The 19,688-nt window shown below is 37.5% G+C and overlaps 1 protein-coding gene across 2 annotated transcripts in view; it reads right to left on the bottom strand.

Annotated features, from left to right (window-relative positions):
• The window catches only part of FNDC1 (fibronectin type III domain containing 1), a 129,663-nt gene that overhangs the window by 14,478 nt on the left and 95,497 nt on the right, over window positions 1-19,688 (bottom strand). The window contains exons 15-18 of one of the 2 annotated variants that reach the window (XM_069070350.1): window positions 11,291-11,362; window positions 9,720-9,866; window positions 6,074-6,304; window positions 2,717-2,825 (exon numbers count right to left, since the gene is read on the bottom strand). In XM_069070350.1, the coding sequence (XP_068926451.1) occupies window positions 2,717-2,825; window positions 6,074-6,304; window positions 9,720-9,866; window positions 11,291-11,362 (559 nt within the window). The remainder of the gene's footprint in view (window positions 1-2,716; window positions 2,826-6,073; window positions 6,305-9,719; window positions 9,867-11,290; window positions 11,363-19,688) is intronic. The other variant, XM_069070352.1, reaches the window with a different exon arrangement.

The raw sequence follows: 19,688 nt of genomic DNA, 5'->3' as shown, positions 1-19,688 counted from the left end.
AGAGAAAGAAGAAGAACGCACAATAAGGACAACAACCAATGGGTAGTAGCAGAGAATTCACTCTACTTTGCATTTGCTGCCCTGTCTAGTTTCAATACTATAGAACAAACTTCCCAGCCCAAGATGAGCAACTAGATGGCACATCTGATAGCGCACTAGGTCTGGTGTCAGAAAGGCTCATATCCCTGAGTTCAAATCTGCCCTCAGACACTTACTAGCTGTGTGACCCTGAGCAAGTCACTTAACCCCGTTTGTCTCAGTTCCCTCGTCTGTAAAATGAACTGGAGAAGGAAATGGCCAACCACTCCAGTGTCTTTGCCAAGAAAACCTCAAACATGGTCACAAAGAGTCAGCCATGACTGAAAAGACTGAACAACAACCCCACCCCAGGATAAGCTCATCACTTCCAAACTCTACCATGCTGTAACTTAAGTCCTACTTAAGACCGCCTCCCTCTCTTTTCCCCTCTGATTGGAGGTCTGGAATACAGAGCACCAAACTCTTCCCAATGCTTTCCTTTATAGAGGCTAGAAACTGGACTCTCTTAGCTTCCTCTTCTTTATACCTACTGTCTTGCCTGGTTTCAACTCCACAAAACAAGATGTCTCCACACACATACATTGTGATGTTGCATTTCCCAGCCACCCCCCCCCCCCCCTTTTGCATGTTATTTCTTCCTTTAGATTGTAAGTTTTTTGAGGACAGGGACTATCTTTCCTTTTATTGATTGTATCCCCAGCATTTAGCACAGTGCCTGGCATTTAATATAGTAGGTGCTTAAGGAATATTTATTGAATTGGATTTGTGGGAGAGTATCCTTCAGGTTTATAGGAAGAATGTTCCATTGCTACTTTTCTTACTATATTATTTCATTAAACACCTTTGCTTTGAACTAATTGTGTCTTCTGACTGGCTACTAAAAGTAAACTTGGTGTTGAGGGCTCATGAGTTAAAATTTTGACTGTATGCTTACTCCTAGGGTGCCTTGAACCTGATTTAGCTTTTCAGGGATCCCATATGTGATGGGGACTTCCCCATACATTAAAATACAAGACTAATGGTGTATGTATGTGGGTCTTTCTGAAGATACTTGGAAATTAATTCTAAAATCATTTTGAATAAAGTCAGGAAAAACGGAGTATGCTTATGGTTTCCCAAGGTGACAACTTAAATGATAATATTTATTTGGATAGATAAATTCTGGTTGATTTTTTTAAAATTGCATTATAGCTATACCCTTTATAGTGTTCAAATTTCATATTCTGTCCAATTATTTTGAGGGTATATTTGGCTAAGCATGTTTTAGATGCTCCTAAGTTGTCATTTTTTTAATATGTCAGCTGAGACCCATCAACCACGTGAAACAAACTTGAAAAATCTACCTTCTTCTGACAATACTTTGGCAAATAAGTATTTTCTAGGCTGCTGCCCTTCAGACTCCTTTCAGACTTCTGCTATTATATGGCTTCCTAGCCCTCCCGGGAAAATCAGTTAACCTTCTATTCCTGTCCTTTTGTCATGTTCCTCCCTATAGTAATAAATATTCCCTTCTAAGTGTAAAAGACCCTTCGTTGAGGCTGCTAAATACTCTCTCATTCCTCTCCCTCACCACACTGCTTTAGAGGTCAACTTCCTAATGGGATTTGTATTTTAGATACCCCACTTGTCCCTCTGAATGCAGCTATGGTCAACCAGTGAACAGATTTCCCTTTGGTGGGGGGTAGTTTTTGAACAACTGTTGGCAAAAAAGTATGAAATAAAATGTTTCTCTCCAATTTAGTCCAAGATGACATGATAATTTATTAATATCAGAATGATAATTCTACCATTTTCAAAGTCCGGGACTTGGAAGACATACCTAAAACTTCCAGATACAGGGGAAAGAATTCAATTTTTCCTTTTCAAAAAGTGGAAAGCATACTTAACATAGAGTCACAAGTAGTTGTGGTTGTTGAGTCTTTGTGAACCCATTTGGAATTTTCTTGGAAGATACTGTAGTGGTTTGACATTTCCTCATCCGGCTCATTTTACAGATTAGAAAACTGAGGCAAACAGGGTTAAGTGACTTGCTCAGGGTCACACAGCTAATAAGTGTCTGATATCAGAAAATGAGTCTTCTTGACCCCAGGTCTAGCACTCTACCCACTGTGCTACCTAGCTGCCCCAAGAATTGCAGGAACCATGTTCAAATCCAAGCTTTGCTATATATCAACTGTAACATTGAGCAAATCACTTTTTCTTCTTTGCCCTCAGTTTTCTCATCTGTAAAAGGAGAATGTTGGGCTGTATGACTTCTGAGGTCCCTTCTAGATCTTACTCTCTTATGCTATGATCTTATAAATCAGAGAAAAACCAAAACGTGAACATTGATTGTTCAAAATGTATAGGAAATAATTACTTCAATGAGTTCATTTTGATGGATGAGGGTGGGGTTTTAGCTGCCCAATACCACTGTAATTTCATGAGTATTCTAAAAACAATCCATCCCTCCTGCTTAACTCACTGAACTCAATCGATAGTAAATAATTCACATTTGGAAAACTAAGTTTGAAAATATAAATACATTAGCTTCAGTTTCCATTTAAATGTATGGTAATTTGCCCCTAAACTTAAAAGATTCCTTATCTAATGCTTGTGAAATTAGTGTGATAGAAAATTAACAGTGCAAATAGCATCACCTTACTCGTTTTGTATTTTGTGACTAGCGTTATCATACCTTGTATTTGGTTTGAGGTTCTCAATAGGTAAATGAGTAACCCCCGAAGTCTGGGTGGACCATTTATTCCTGATGAAGTCATCATAAGATGCACTATAAACCAAGTAACCTATGAAGAGAAAGAAAGAAAAACCCAATCAGTCACAATGATGTTAATCATAATCTGGGCCTTTACTAAGTGAAGCCAATGGGGCAAGATACTATGTCCAGCCATGAGGTGGTAGGCAAAGCTAGGCAGGAGTTTTGGTTTGGTTTGGTTTGGTTAAGATGGTGGCTTCCTACAAAAATAATATTTTTGTGACAAAGAAAGAAACATCAGAGGTTTGCATGGTAGAGTGGAAAGAGTCTCTGGAATTGGAGGATGACGTGTTCAAATCCTTACTATCTATATGTTTGGTTTTTTTTTTTAATAAGTTTTGATTAATGTCTTGTTTCTTAGTCATCATAGTTATTCCAGTATCCTTCCCCTAGATGTCCCAAAGAGCCATCCCATATAACAAAGAATATTTTTCAAAGAGGAAGATAAATGAGCACAACTGACTAATAACTAAAAAACTTCAAAAACAGCTTCAATGTGTAACACCCGTGAATCTCCCGCCTCTAGAAAACGGTGGGCTGGGGGTGTCTTCTCATCTCTCTTCAAGCCATGCTTAATCTTTATAATTTTGTAACATTCACTTTTGGTTTACATTGTTGCAGTTATTGTATATTTTTCTCTGCTTACTTCACTCTGAATCAGTTCATGTAGATCTTTTGAGGTCACATAGCCAAGACTTGAACCCAGAGCTGTACTCTTTTCCCTACATCTAATACATACTCTCTACAGCTTGTTAGAGGCTTCTCTGATTTATCCCAGATGTCACTTATTAGGTCCTTTCCACTTTTAGAACCATAATCTTAAATGTCAACAGCAAAAACACTAGAGATGGTTTTGAATGGTTTGGTAGGTGCCATAGTGCCGTTCCCTATTTCCCAACCTACAGCTTTCTAGCCCATCAGTCAATCCAGAGTGAAATGTCTAGTGCCCAAGCCTATATAAATCCAGAAATTTATTTGGAAGTAAAAAAAAACAGAATCAGGGACCTCAAAGCAGATATGTGCCAGGAAACATTTAAGAATACAAACTGGGTGCTATATCATTGCCCTTCGTATTGGAATCTTTCATTATTGATAGTGACTATACTACAAATAGATGGATATGAAAAATCCAATCTACTGAAGGAATAAGAATAACCAATAATAATAACTGACATTTATTTGGTTCTTTAAAGTTTATAAAGTACTGCACACACATTATTCTCATCAAACCTCATAAGAACCCCTTCTGAGGAAGGTGCAATAGGCATTATTAGCCCCATTTTACTATAAGGAAATTCTCTAAGTGAGTTACCCAGATAGAAAGTTTAAGAATCAGGATTTAAACCCAGATTTTCCTCACTCCAAGACTCTGCCTACACCTTTGGACACATAAAGATGTCCTTTGACTTAGGATTGCACTTGTTTTCTCTGACTAAGAAAATCCCATATTACTGATGACTTGCCCACCTCCAGGCCTCTAAGAAGGTATAAAGAGTATATATTATGATGTAGGGAGTTTAGTCCTAGTTACATAAAATTAGGCAAATCTCTTCACTTCCCAGACCTGGATGTTCTCATTTGTAAAATGAGGGAGTTGAACTAAATTGCCTCTAAAAGTTCTTTCCAGCTCTTAACATTCTATGATTCTGATAGCTATCTACAGGACTTGAAATTGTTTTCTTTTTTTAATCATTGACTCACTGCCTCATTTGTTAACAAATTCCAAGAGAAATCCCAGTCAGTCTTATGGCCTTCTCAAACCTCATGCCTCTGTCTTTGGCTATGATTGAGAGACATGTTTTAATGAAGGGAAAAGCCCCATTCATTTTGGGAGTCAGAAGAGCTACTATTGATTACTGTCTCTGCTAATTATTAACTGCATGAACTTCATCAGTCAATTAACCTCTCTCAGCCTCAGTTTCTTTTCCTGTAAAATGTAATGAGTTGGACTAAGTGATTTTGGAGGTTCTTTACAGATTAAAGTCCTATAATCTCAAGATTCTGTGACCTGTGTTTGAATACCTGCTAGATTCGTGTTAGATATTAGCAGAGTTAAAAGGGCATTCCCAAAGTTGCACATTTAGTGACTATGCCAGCACTAAAAATCAAGTTTCATGTGTTATGTTTTTTCTATCATAAGAGAATTATGGAATCTAAGAGCTGAAAGAAAGCCCAACTAGTAGATCATGTGCCTTACTAAGAATTCTTTCTACAATAACCCTCAACAAGTTGTCAGATAGCCTTCATTGGAAGACCTTATAGTGAGGCAGAACCCATCACATCTAAATGGAGTCCATCCCCCTTTTGGATAATTATTATTTTCCTTACCAAGATGCTAAATCTGTCTTTCTGCAACTTTCACTCAGTGCTCTAAGTTCTACCATCCGGGGCCAAGTAAAACAATTCTAATCCCTATTCTATATCTTCAAATACTTGAAGACAGCTATCATGTCCTTCCCACCCTGCCAAGTCTTCTCTTCTCTAGGCCATATATCCCTGTGAGATGTAGACTCTCTACCCTGACTCAACAGTCCTTGGAAAGTTTGGCCTTTTTTCAAGTATCACAAATGATGTTCTTTGGGCAAGTATATAAACCCTAGAATGGAATTATTATGCGGGACCCTTCTGGAAATTTTCTTTTCTTTTTTGAGAGCTAAAATTAGAAATAAACAATTTTAAATCTTAAAATTTGAGAGTCTTTATCAGTAGCACTAACACAAAGGAAAAGATATTTTAAACTTCACTTGTCTTCCTTTTCCCATCATATACCCACATGCTAGGAAAGAACAAATTGGTCAGTAAGGTACTATCCAGAGTAAGGAATGCACAAGTATCAATCCTCTTAAAGAATTCATATGATACCTCTTTTATGAGATAAATATAGTCCAAATACCTAAGCCACATATAGATAAAGCAAAGAAAGAGTACCATAGGCCAAAATCACTAATGAGTGTTAATCAACAATTTTAAATTAAACCTAGCAAGAGGTTTTGTGAGTCAGTTTATATTCAGATTGAATTTTGCCCAAGATTTCACAAACCAAAGAGAGAAACCTGCAGAGTGTCCAAGAAGCTTGGGGTCCTGAAGCATTTGTTCATAACAAATAATTGTAATAGGAGAAACTAAAAAAAAGCTCTGTAGTGGTCCTCAAATGACTTCAGTATTAGACTGTATGGTATTACATTCCTATTATACAAACCTTCTGCCTTCATGCCATAATTCACTCATTTAAAATCTGTTCCTGAGTACAAGACACCACACAAGTTCCATTCAACCTACCTGTAACCACATCACCCTGAGTGGATTTGTCCCAGTCGACAATAACAAAGGAGTGGCATCCTTCCACAGCCACCACCGTGATGTTTCGGGGAGCATGTTGAGGAGGTAAGTCATTCTTTGTCAGGTCACTGGGAATGATTTCATCCAAACTTTCCACTTGGAAGTGGTCCAGAGCTTCCGTCAAAGAACATGGAGCCAGTGGATCTTTATTCAGATAGGTCACATAAGGAGCTGGAATTAAAATTAAAAAGATACACAATCACTGAAGGCCTTTGCTATAAACACTGCCATAAAGGCAGTATGGAAAAGTGAATCAAGAGCTGACTTTAGAATCAAGATCTGGGTTCAGGTCCTGCCTCTGACATCTACTGGTTGTGTGACCTTGAACAAGTGACTTAAATTCTCATTGCCCCAGGCAACTCTAAGATTATGAAGTGAAGAGAAGGAGCCAATCTGCACTGATAAATGAAACTTCTTACTAAAGCTCCCTGTATGAATGAAATCTCCGGTGTGGTCATCAAAAAAACCAAAACAAAACAAAAAATCCACTTAGGCACTGTCACACTGTTTCTGATCAATGTTCCTTCCAGACTGGTTGTTATTATTGTTAGTCCTTTGTTTTTCAAGGAGGACCAATGACATCATGGGGTGATGTGTTGATTTACACATGGACTGGATTTAAGTGAGACAGAGTTGCACAAAGTCATCAGCCTCACTCCCTCCTCCAGAGTCATCGAAGTCCAGTGGCAAGACAAGAGCCAGCATGATGGACGATGGCCCAGGATGCAGTGGATGACTTTGACCTTTCTAAACTAAGGTTTTTCTGAGGTCTCAGTTTGTCTGAGGCAATGCTCATTCAATGACTAAGGGTTAGGTAAAAATTGAGACAAAGGATGGTCTAATTTACCATTACAAAAAAAAATATCAATTTGGGAGGGAAAAACCCTCAAAGATTCTGCCCAGAATGTTCCCTTCCTGAAGCCTCTTGTTTCCAGTCATTAAACTCAAAAGTTAAGGATGGATACAATATGTTTCTAATTATGCTTAATAACCTGTTATGGATTGGTCATTGATCAATTTATCTAAAATCTTCATGATAATTTATCATTACCACAAAAGTTTACCATCTAGTGGTTTCTACCAAATCTGACAGATCTTTCTCAGTTTTCTAAAGTAGTTAAGTAATGTTTTGCTTAATCGCCTGGGTAAACATAGCCATTTCAATACTTAAAAACAAGTGCAGGACTAGGCCAAAATATTTTTGCCATTTCTTACAGAGTTCTGTCCTGAATTTGAAAAAGAAATGAGTCAAACAAGACTGCCACTTATTTATCCATTGTTTTCCCTGCCAAGTTCATTCCTAATAATGTCTTGGAGGACAGCAATGTGTAGGGGAAAGAATGCTTTATTTCTTAATCATATGACATGGGTTAAAAATCTCACCTCTGTCACTTACTACCTATATTACTTTAGGCAAGTTTTCCTGAGTTTCAGTTTCCTTATTTGTAAAACAACAGGATTGGGGGGGCAGCCAGGTAGCACAGAATAAGAGCCCTGGCCCAGGAGTTGGGAGAACCTGGGATCGGCCTCAGATACTTAACACCCACACAAAATAACTGGCCGTGTAACCCTGAGCAAGTTACTTAACCCCAAGTGCTTTAAAAAAAAAAAAACACAACAGGATTGGATTAGGTGGCCTCTGAGGTCCCTTTCAGTTCTGGATCTATCCTATGAATTTACAATTAAATTAATTGCAAATTAATTTATTTTATCTCTCTGGAACTGGATTCCCTCTCTCAGTGCAAGATTTCGCTATTGAACAGCATTCATACTTTCCCTGACTCCATTTTCAATTATTTTCTACTGTTGGGTTTTTGAAACAAACACAATTCATAAATCCAATCAGAAGCATTCTTGGAGTTAATTCTACCCTGAAAACATCCAGGCAAAAGAGTCTTTCAGTACTTAAGGGCTTCTGTGAGTCAGATAATAGTGCTCAGTGGATTTCAATTTTTGTTGTGAAAATGTAGGGAGAAAAGGAAGTTACTTTTTTAAAGTAAATCTGGTGGGACTGGAACAATAATGAGAAAAATATTACAAATTTGCCTCAGGAACGTTAAGTCAAATTAAGGTTCTTGCTATTCAAGGAAGTGTGGTTTTGATCTATAGTAACAGAGTTTTGGATGGCCAGAGCTGTCCTCAGTTCACCACAGAACACTGGTTTTGGAAACAAAAAAGCATGATCTTAGCTAAGCAGTTCTCTTCTCTCTCCTTAGTAACATACAAACTAGGATAAAGTAGTTAGTTAGTAATTAGTTCATTAAGGGAGATTTAAAACATGATGACTGATAGCAGCAAGAAATCACATTACAATAGGAAGGGTAGACTTCCTATTTTAAGGCTTGTTGTTTTTTTCCTCCCCAAAGAGAGGTCCCAATTTTTGAGTCTCTAAAGAGGTAGAGAATTAACAAGTAATATTATGATATAGTGGGAAGGGCTATGACTCTGAAATCATTAGATTTCAGTTTGGTGATGTTTATCTACCATGTGACTGGGCTGGTGACAATCTCCTCAGAGTACTGCTGGGGTCACTTCTAGCTTTAAATTTATAATCCTATGAATTTATAGACTCAAAGATTTTGCACTGCTATTCTCAATTAATAACTACTAGTGACTCCATCCAGCAAACAGCAGTAAATACAGTAGAAGATGTAACTAGGTGGTGCATGGATAGATTGTCAAGTTTTGGGAGTCACAAAGAACTGAGTTCAAATCCTGCCTCAGACACCTGCTAATGTAAAAACTTGTTGTTGGTCAGTCGTTTCAGTCATGGCTGACTCTTTGTGACCCCATTTAGTGCTTTTGGGGATTTTTTGGGCAAAGATACTAGAGTAGTTTGCCATTTCCTTCTCCAGGTCATTTTACAGATGAGGAAACTGAGGCAAAGTCAAGTTACTTGCCCAGGGTCACACAGCTAGTAAATGCCTGCACCTAGGTTTGAGCTCAGAGAGATGAGGTTTCCTGACTCTGGGTCCAGCACCCTATCCACTGTGCCACCTAGCTGCCCCAGATATCTTCTCAGATTTCTTTTCTGTAAAATAAAGATAATAATAGTGCTTACCTCACATGGTTGTTAGGAGGATCAAATAAACTATCACGTAAAGTGCTTTGCAAATCTTAAAACACTATCTAAATGCTATTATTACAAATGTTAAACTATTAAATCTTTTAGAACATATTTCTAGAATAATATTTAGACAACCCTTAGTGGAAAAAAATGTCATTTTTGGAAATGTTTCTCTTATTAAAGTTTGTTATATAAGAACTCTTAGAGCTGCTATTTTAGATCTGCTATCTTAAGGGGAAAAATTAGATTTGATTTTAAAAAGCCAGTCATTTCTAAACTGCATTCTCTTCTCCTCTCACTTGTTTTCAGACTCTAGAGAGAGAGTTCATGGGCACCTGAGTAGAAATGAGTCACTTATTACAGCTGGGACATGTTTGTCTGGGAAAACGCCCATCAAAGTGCACAGCTGTAGCTAAGACAAGAAATCAGAATTATGATTGGGACTTAAGGAACAAAACAGTGTACTTTTAAAAAAAATCCATGTGATCATATGTATTCAATTAAAGAAAGCAAATTTACCAACAAATCGTTTCTTTCCAGCCAGATCAAATTCTTCCTCTGGAAAAGAACTGATTGACCCCTCTGGTGAGATGACCTTTGGTACAGTTATTGTAGTAGTTGAGGACTTGGTAGTGGTTGGAGGCAATGTGGTCTCGAATTCATAATCTGGAAAAGATATGAAGGTTTTATAATAGGGCATTTGCCTGAAAAGGATTCCATATTTGTAGTGTGGTAAACTGGCACTGTTTTTATTTTTTATTTTAAAAAATTTTATTCTACTTTAAAACAATTTCTTTTCATTCAAAAGGTATATAGAATATGAAATGAATAAAAGTCATTCCTTACTAATGTAAATGTAATTTACTTTTCAAATGTAATTTGCTTCTCAACCTTTCTACAAAATAGTATCTTGTTTCTTCTACTTCATTTCTTTCCATTCCCCACCCCTAACAATGGCCAACGAAAGAAGCAAACCCATCTATCTGTATTACATAGAAACAGAGAAGGAGGTGCTGAGATTTAAAGTAGCAGAGTGTTAAAGCAGGCAGGAATTTTCAAGATCATCTAATATTGCAGATGAGAAAATTGAGGCCCAGAGAAGTTGTGTGGCTTGCCTAAGTAAAGTAGCCAAAACTGGAACTAAAATCTCTGAGCCCCAGTTCCAATGCTCTTCTAGTTCATTTCACTAAATATGTCTCCCTTCTGCAGTCCATGAAGGACCACGATCAACATGTGATTGCATTCTTTATGTGGTCTGCACAGTACTTTAAGGAGAGGGGGAATTGTAATTTGTTGGTATTTAAGGATGATACTTAATTATTAATTAAAGATACTTAATCATCTCAGCTGCATGAAGAAACTTAAAAAGGTACTTAATGTTTTCATTGCTGCTGAAACATATTTCTTTGCTTTCAAACATCTGTTTGAAACAGTGTGTGTGTGTGTGTGTGTCTATTAGTCAAGTTTAGCCCAAAACAGCTAGGATAGAAGCCACTACATGAAACCTGATTACAACTAGGCTTTAAAAAAAAAAAAAAAAAAGGATGGTACTCCTGAAGCATTTCATGTTTTGAATTAAGTTGCTATAAAAGTTAGTCAATAGGTACCTGAGGGGCAAAAGAAGTTATAAGGACTTTCTTGAGTAGGACACCCTTTCTGCCCATTGGTAAAGGCCAATGGATACACATTCTCCTGTGACTACGTTTATTATATGCACTGCTTAAACTTTTAAGTCTACTTCTAATAAATACAATCCCCGTATCTTGTAAAGATCGAAACTCATAATTATGTGCCTTGTGCTAATAACATGATCCTGTGGCTGAAGATGAATAACATCCATAGTAGTAAAGATTTTATGAAAAATGATGAGGAGAGGAAGAAAAGGAAGAGCATTGGAAAAAGGACTGCATGATTCAAAAAAGTTAATCACACAAAGCATTTCTATAAGTGGGGGGGAGGGAAGACAGAAAGACAAAGATATGAGTGAAATCACAAATGGAAGGAATCAGAGGTAACTTCATTCCTAATTTCAAAAGGTCTTTTTGATGGGAATTAACTTCATTCATATAAAATATTCAATCTGTTATTACCTTCATCATACACAACATAAGCTTCTTCTGTGGGTATTGCTGTATCTGTCTCCATCCCAGAGAAATTATCTGCTGGAAGCAAAGGGAAAGAGTAGCCAAATGCTGACAACATTTATTCCATCCATTTAGTTCTTATCTCTCCCTTCAGTATTATATCTTGATACGCAAGAATTCACTCACAATAATGACAAGGAGACTAAATTCCTACTTGCAGAGAAGGATTCAGAGTTCTTTCAGACACTACACTAGGAAAGAGAGCAGTATTACAAGTATTGGTTCTCAAGTTCTCTATCTTTTATGCCAAGAAGGATGCAAATAAAATCTCTACCTGGGTTCAAGGGGAAATAAAACCTTCCCATTCCTTCCATTCTGATTCTTTAACATAACTAAGCCATACTTGGCCTCCCCTAGAAAGCCTTTCATGCATTGACAGAGCTATTCCCAAGCCCTCCCCCCTGCCACTTTGTGGAAGTTGACAAAAATTCCCCTTGTTGTCCAATTATTAGGGCATAAAACTGTAAGGTTTGGGGGTCTGAGTGGGAAGAAAGGGACATCAGTGGATGAAAAAGAAAGCTTTATGGCAAATCCACCCAAAATATGTGCTGCTCTGTCCTACTCTTCCTCCCCCACCCCCAACATGGATGGCTCTATAGCACTAGGAATGCTTCCTTTCTGGGCTAGGCAGACTGGATTCTTTGACCTTCCCATCCCTTTAATCACTTTCCACATCAGAATGTACATACATTTCCAAACTCCCCCTTGTTCCTCATAGTTTCCCCATTCTTTTATCTTTCCACTTTTCTCCAGGGCACCTCCCCCCACAAGTTTTTGGTTATATATACAAAATTCTAAAGTTGTTAATGAGGTTCAGACGTAATTTGCCAAAAGTCACAAACCTTTCTTAAAGATAGTTTGGGTTTAAATGAGTCTACTATCATAACACCATTTTAGCATAAATATATTTAAAGGGTCAACTCTTATTAATCTTGAGCTGACTATAAGTAACAAGAGTGCTATAATACACACACACACACACACACACACACACACACAGAGGAATCCTTGACTGATTACTTTGTCTGAATTAAGATTGTGACCCCTACAGTAAATCTCAATGACCAAGATTAAATTTGAGCTCAGCATACCTCTATAAAAAAAAACTGGGGCGGCCAGGTAGCACAGCGAGTAAGAGCACCGGCTCCAGTGTCAGAACGACCTGGAGATGGAATCCCGGGCTCAGACACTTAGCACCCACCCAGAAACACCTGGCCGTGTAACCTTGAGCAAGTTACTTAACCCCAATTGCTTAGGGGCAGCCAGGTGGCTCAGCGAGTAAGAGCATCGGCTCCAGTGTTGGGACGACCCGGAGATCAAATCCTGGGCTCAGGCACTCAGCACCACACCTAGAAATAATAACTGGCCGTGTAACCTTGAGCAAGTTACTTAACCCTGATTGCTTAATAAAAAAAAAAAAAACTGGAGAACCAAGATAATTAGCAAATAGAATATAGATGTGAAATGGATGATTGTAAAAGTTCACTGCTCCATTTGAAATGATAGGCACAATCTTTAAAAGAGGCAAAGTCATTGCTGTAGCAAACCTTGAACAAACTCTTTTGACTTCCAAAAAATTCCTAGAGAATTTTTCAACTCTCTCCTTGTTAACAAATAGCCCATTTCAGCTAAGTGGTTCAACTTTTGACAATGCATTTCTTTCAGTTAATTAGCCATTTGCTCTTCAGCATATCTGCCAGCAGCAGCATCCTATTTCTATGAAAAGAAAAGCTACAGTACAGAACAATTCTCACTGTTTTCATTTTTAGAATATTAAAGATGACTTACCCAAAATTTCTCATACCTAAGGATTATAACCAGATTTTTCTCAAAGCCTGAATTGACTAGAACTAAGATAGTGATGATGCCCAAATAAACCCTAACTATACATTCAGAATATCCTGTTAAAATGTGGAACGATTGGACTACTGTTTAGCTAAGAGGTGATCTTCTGAACCTCTTGATGAGTCCAGCCAATGCTGAGAAGTGAGAAGCCTGAATCATTCTGCCTCTGGACAGGATGGTCCCATCATATAAACCATCACACACAATTTTTCTTCAGGTCAAGAGAACATGTTCCCAAAACGGTTCAAATCTGAAAGCTTCAAGGTCCACTATACCAGGAGCTTAGGAGTTTCAGTGGTTTTTATATGACTTGCCTTTTCTTCTTTTTATGTATTTATTTTTTTAGGTATAGAAATACTGCTTTTCCTCAGCATGTGGTCAGATTTCTTCCATTGGTTTAATATCCTCAGTCATATCAAATATGTAAAATATAGCCATTTTTATATCCTACAGTAAACAGGAGGGGAGTGGAAAAAGTCCATATAATTCCCTTTGTGGTTTCCTGGTGTGATTCCTCTGAGTGATGACATATTCAGATGTGTTCATTTGACCAACAGTCCTTTTATTTTGATTTTCAAACAGTGACTGATCATCACAGGATATGTAACTTTTAAAACTCCATGAGCCATTCAAAAATCACCTTGCTGAATATTGAAAAGCCTTTCCTTCAGAATTAATGGAGTCTGGAATGACTTTTCTGGAACAGTGCCATCTTGACCCTATGAGAAAAGACTCACTAGCAGAGAGAATTCATATCCTGATCTGATATTCAGAAAACAATGACATAATTTTCTAAGCAAAATGGTCAAGTGTCCATACTTGATTACATTTTGAAGAATTCAAAAGTTAAAGTTTAGAAGATAGGTATATTCATCATTAGTGGAAAAGTCCTTAACTTCATGATATTAAAAGTCAATTATCAATTATTAACCTCCCACAGTAGGGGTTTATTCTCTTGAACTATTCATCCCAATAATCTTAAGAATAGATAAATATATATCCAAAGTCACAACAATATGTTAATATTAGACTTGTTTCATGAAAAATATTATTCTCAACTTAGGTTTGAAGAAAAGACAGAAGCCCAGTGAATCAAAAATACTTGAGACTCATGTGGTCATTCCCTTCCACCAAAGTCCTTTTCCAAGATCACAGTATTAAGGGGACTCTAAGTTCTCTCAGGTTATCCCAACAGTAAACAAGTTCTGAAGCACAGATCCATCACTAGAAGCTTGGTAGATATTGGGTGATGAATTTATTTTTGATCACAGCAATTCATGAAAAGCATTACTGAAATATAGAAGCATTGTAGTCTTAGTGGTAGAGGGAATTCCCACATTGATGACATCATAGATCTTTTCAGACAGGAGAGAAGCAGCTGGTTCAGATCAAGCAAAATCTTCCTTTGCTGGTAGGATAATTAAGGGCTAGGAAGTTTTCAAGAATAACAAGTGCTTTAGAATTCCAAAGTTCTGCTGAAGGGCATAACATCTCCAACCAAATGCATCACAATCAAATACACTGAAGAGTAGCATCCTGAAAATGAAGAAAGAGTATATTTTATTATTTTTTAACTGACAGAATGATCAAAATAATCAATCACATTGACTGAACGCCCCCCTTGATCCAATGATAGAGTCTACTACTGTTAGGCTTAAACCTCAAAGAAATCAAAGACAAAGAAAAGGACTGGTGTGTAAAAAATATATTTACATCAGCTCTTTTTATAGTAACAAAGAATTGGAAATTAAGTTGCTACTAATCATTTGGGCAATGACTGAGCAAATCTTGGCAAATGAATGTATGCAAGTGAATATTACTGTGCCATGAGAAATGAGGTTTCAGAGAGCTGAGTAAACTGACGATGAGGGAAGTGAGCAGAATCAGGAGAACAAATGCAGTAACACGATGTAAAGACAAACAAATTTGAAAGACTTCAGAACTCTAATCAATGCAATGACCAATCATGATTCCAAAGGACCAGTGATGAAATATGCTACCTACCTACTTCCTGACAAGAGAGGTGACATGGGGGCAGCTAGGTGGTGCAGTGAATAGAGCACCGGCCCTGGAGTTAGGAAGACTTGAGTTCAAATCTGGTCTCAGACACTTGACACACTTACTAGCCATGTTACCTTGGGCAAGTCACTTAACCCCAATTGTCCTGCCTTCCCCCCTCCAAAAAAAAAAGAGAGAGAAAGGTGATAGACTCAAGGTACAGAGTGAGACAGACATTTTTCTATGGCCAGGTGGGACTTTGTTTTACTTAAGTAAGTATTTCTTAAAAGCATCTTCTGTTTAAAGTTTTTTTTTTTCCAATGCAGAGGGGTGTAAGGAAAAGTAAATTAATACCTATTCACTGAAAATGAATTTTTAAATAAACAGAAGACATCTTAACCTCAAGGAGATTATCTAATGGAAAAGTCAAGATTTATAAAAAAAATGGAGCTGAAGATACAGAACAACCAAATACAAATATACAAATAAATTTATAATATACTTTATGTGAGTGTGTTATATATGTATACAATAGAAATATATAGACATATGCACATAACATACATTTTATGTGTATACATGTATACATGTGTATAACTACATTTAAATATACGCACCATGCATTTATATTATAGGTGTGCACATATGTGCGTGTAACAATTTACATGTGTGAGTACTTATGTGCACATGCACGTGTGAGTTTTGCTATAGATATAGATTTCCCCCTTTTTGTCCAAGAAGTCAAGCTCTCTTCAATGTGGTCATTTTCCCCACCAATTCATATTGTAGCCACTTTATGCCTTAATAGGCTACTTTGTGATTTGCTTTCACCAGAAAAATTCATCATCTGGGGGCCAAACTTCTGGTAAGAAATTGCTTTGATCTTCGCTAGGCTGGCCTTCACACACACCAAAGTCTATTGCCAGGCCTGCACTCTAAGCCCTGCTGGACTTTGTAATTTGTGGGAACCCCATGAAGTGGGATGTGAGGAAGCTCAAATGAGAGAGTGTCAGAAAGAAAAAAAAAAAACTTTGTAAACTTGAAAGCACTTTGCAAATGTCAATTACTATTATTATCATCTCATGATCATTCTTCAGTGACGTTAAATATTATTATCATTGCTCTTGGACTGAGAGACAGGAAAATCTGAATTCAAATTCTGCCTCCACCAGCTTTGTAACCCTGGGAAAATTATCCAACCTCTCTCAGCCTTAGGTCCCCAGTCTTCAAAAGGGAAATAATAATAGCACCTGTCCTGCAGGGTTGTTATGAAGCTCCATAAGGGAACTGGGAAAGGTGTTTTTCAAAAGGTGGCCTTTGAGCTGGGTCATGAAGGAAGTGAGAAATTCCAAGAGTTGAAGGTGAGGAGGAAGAGGGTCCAGGTAGGAGGCATAACCAGTATAAAGTTACAGAGATGGAGAGCATTGTATTTAAGGAATAGTATAGAGGCCAGTATGGCTGGATCATAGAGTGAATAGAAGAAAGTATGAAGACTAGCATAGTAGGGCGGGGTTAGGGCGTGAAGAGCGTTAAAAGGCAAACAAAGAAGTTTATACCTGATCCTAGAGGTAACAGGGTGCTTACTGAGGAGAGAGGGTGATATGGTCAGATATACACTTAAGTAAAATTATTCTTGTAGCTATGGAAGGAGAGTGTTAAGATAAGGAGGCTTATTCAAAGGCTATTGCAATATTTCAGGTGATCGGTAGATAAAAGACTGGTCTAGTGTAGCAGCTGCGTGAGTGAGGAGAGAGGCACACATATGGGAGATGTTGAAATGACAAGATTTAGCAAATGATTAGATATATGGGGTGAGTGAGAGTAAGGAATCAAGGATGTTAGCTAAGTCTGTGAGCCTGTAATAGGAGGGACATTTGGAATAGATACGGCAGGAGTGGGGAACCTGTGACCTCAAGGCCACATATGGCCCTCTAGGTCCTCAAGTGTGACCCTTTGACTGAATCCAAATGTCATAGAAGAAATCCCCTTAATAAAAGGATTTGTTCTGTAGAACTTGGACTCAGTCAAAAGGCCTGGGGACCTAGAAGACCACATGTGACCTCAAGGCCTAAGGTTCTCCACCCCTTGTCCAGGGGGAAATATGACAAGAGCAAAGTTCTACATTTGGGTGTTCAAAAATTCTATTTACAAATACATATAGCAGGATGAGGAAAGTGTATCTGGAAAAGAGTTTATGTGAAAACGATCTGGGAGTTTTAGTGGACCACAAACTCAATATGAATCAACAATGTAACATAGGAGCCCTCCAAAAAACAGTCCTAATGAGATCTTGGGCTGAATTGGGAACCTTGGTGTCCAGAACATGGAAGATAATAGTCCTATAGTAACCTTCCCTGATTAGACCATATCTGGACTATGCATCTTCAATTCTGGGTTCTATATTTTAAGAATAATATTGGTAAAGCTGGAATGCATCCATAGATAGGAAAGTGATCAACATGGTGAGAGCATTTGAGGAGGGAAGAGGTGAAAGGAAAGACAGAATAGAATGAATGTGGTGGGTGGGTGGGGAAATGGGATAGAGAGAAATACATTTAGCCAATTGTAACTGTGAAAAAATTGCAAAATCTATTTCTCTGATAAAGGCCTCATTTCTCAAATATAGAAAGAGCTGAGTCAAATTTATAAAAATAAGAGCCATTCCCCAATTTATAAATGATCAAAAGATATGAATAGTTTTCAGATGAAGTAATCAAAGCTATCTATAGCCATATGAAAAAAATGTTCTAAATCACTATTGATTGGAGAAATGCAAATTAAGACAAGAGGTACAAATTAAGACAATGAGGTACTACCTCATACCTTTTAGATTGGCTAATAGGACAGAAAAGGAAAATGACAAATGTTGGAGGAGATGTGGGAAAATGAGACATTAATGCACTGTTGGAGTTGTGAACTTATTCAACCAATCTTTAGAGCAATCTGGAACTAGATACAAAGGTCTATAAAACCATGCATGTCCTTTGACCTAGTAATACCACTACTAGCTCTGTATTCAAAAAGAAATATGTACAAAAACATTTATAGCAGCTCTTTTCTGGTGGCAAAGATTTGGAAACTGAGGGGATGCCCATCAATTGGGGAATGGCTAAACAAATTGTGTATGTGATTGTGATGGAACACTATTGTGCTATAAGAAATGATGAGCAGGATGCTGTCAAAAAAAACCTGCAAAGACTTACATGAACTGATGCAAAGTGAAACATGCTTTGTACAAAGTAACAGCAATATTTTAAAATGATTATCTGTGAATGGCTTAGCTGTCCTCAGCAATATAATGATCCAAGACAACTTTGAAGGACTTATGACAAAAAAATGCTATCCATCCCCAGAGAAAGAACTGATGGTCTCTAAATACAGATTGAAGTATACTTTTTTAGCTTTATTTTTTTCATGAGCTGTTTTTGGTCTATGTTTTGTTTCACAACATGACTAATACGGAAATATGTTTTGCATGACTACACATGTATAACCTATATAGAATTTCTTGCCTTCTCAATGAGGGAAGAGGAGAGGGGAGAAGGGAGAGAATTTGGAACTCAAAATTTTTAAAATGAATGTTAAAAGTCACTTAACCCCAATTGCCCTGCCTTCCCCCTCCAAAAAGAAGAAAAAATGAATGTTAAAAATTGTTTTTATATGTAATCAGAGGAAAATACAAAATAAATTTTAAAAAATTTAAAAGAAATTAAAGTCAGATTTTGGTTCAGTATAAGAAAAAAAAAAACTTGCCCATAATTAGAGTTCCTTTCCTAGAAGGGTTCTACCTCCCCAGAGAATTTCAAGTGGAAACTCAATAGCCTCCTATCTGGTATAAAACCAAGAATTCCTATTCATTCACATAGGAATGGTAGCAATTAGTCTCTGAGATTCCTTTTTACTTGGTTTCTTTGATTCTGTGACTCTGATTCATGGTATCCACTTTCATTACAAGCATTCCGCTTAAAGTTAATTACTCAGAAAACCGCTAAGTAAGTAAAAAGGGATAAAGACGACAGCTAGTCCTGTGATCTCACTGATTTTCCTGAGTAACTTCTACCAGTGTACAGAAGTATAACTGAAAGGGTTAAGTGATTTGCCCAGGGCCACACAGTCAGTGTATGTCCGGGCGTTAAGGTCAACTCTCTATCTCCTCCACCACTACCAGTGTGTGAGATGCCCTAAAATGCCCTTCATCAATAGGGTCAAAGATTTAGAGCTGGGAGGGATCTCAAAGCTCATCTAATTCAACCCTCTGATTTTAGAGATGACGGGAATGAGGACAAGGTCACACTGGGAGTAAGTCTAACAGATCTGGAATTTGAGCCCAGTTCCTCTGATTCCAAATCCAACTCTCCCCTGCAAAAATCAAGCAAAAGTCAAAACCTCCCTAATATAGCATTTGTTCAGTTGTTTTTCAATTGTGTCCTACTCTTCATGAGCCTATTTGGGATTTTCTTGGCAAAGATACTAGAATGACTTGCCATTTCCTTCTCCAGTT

The sequence above is a fragment of the Petaurus breviceps genome, unplaced genomic scaffold, assembly GCF_028583685.1.
Source record: "Petaurus breviceps papuanus isolate PSGF00001 unplaced genomic scaffold, PetGlider_PUasm1.0 90808, whole genome shotgun sequence".
In the NCBI taxonomy this organism is placed as follows: Eukaryota; Metazoa; Chordata; class Mammalia; order Diprotodontia; family Petauridae; genus Petaurus; species Petaurus breviceps.
The sequence above is the reverse complement of the archived record's forward strand: the minus strand, read 5'-3'. Positions and strand labels throughout refer to the sequence as shown.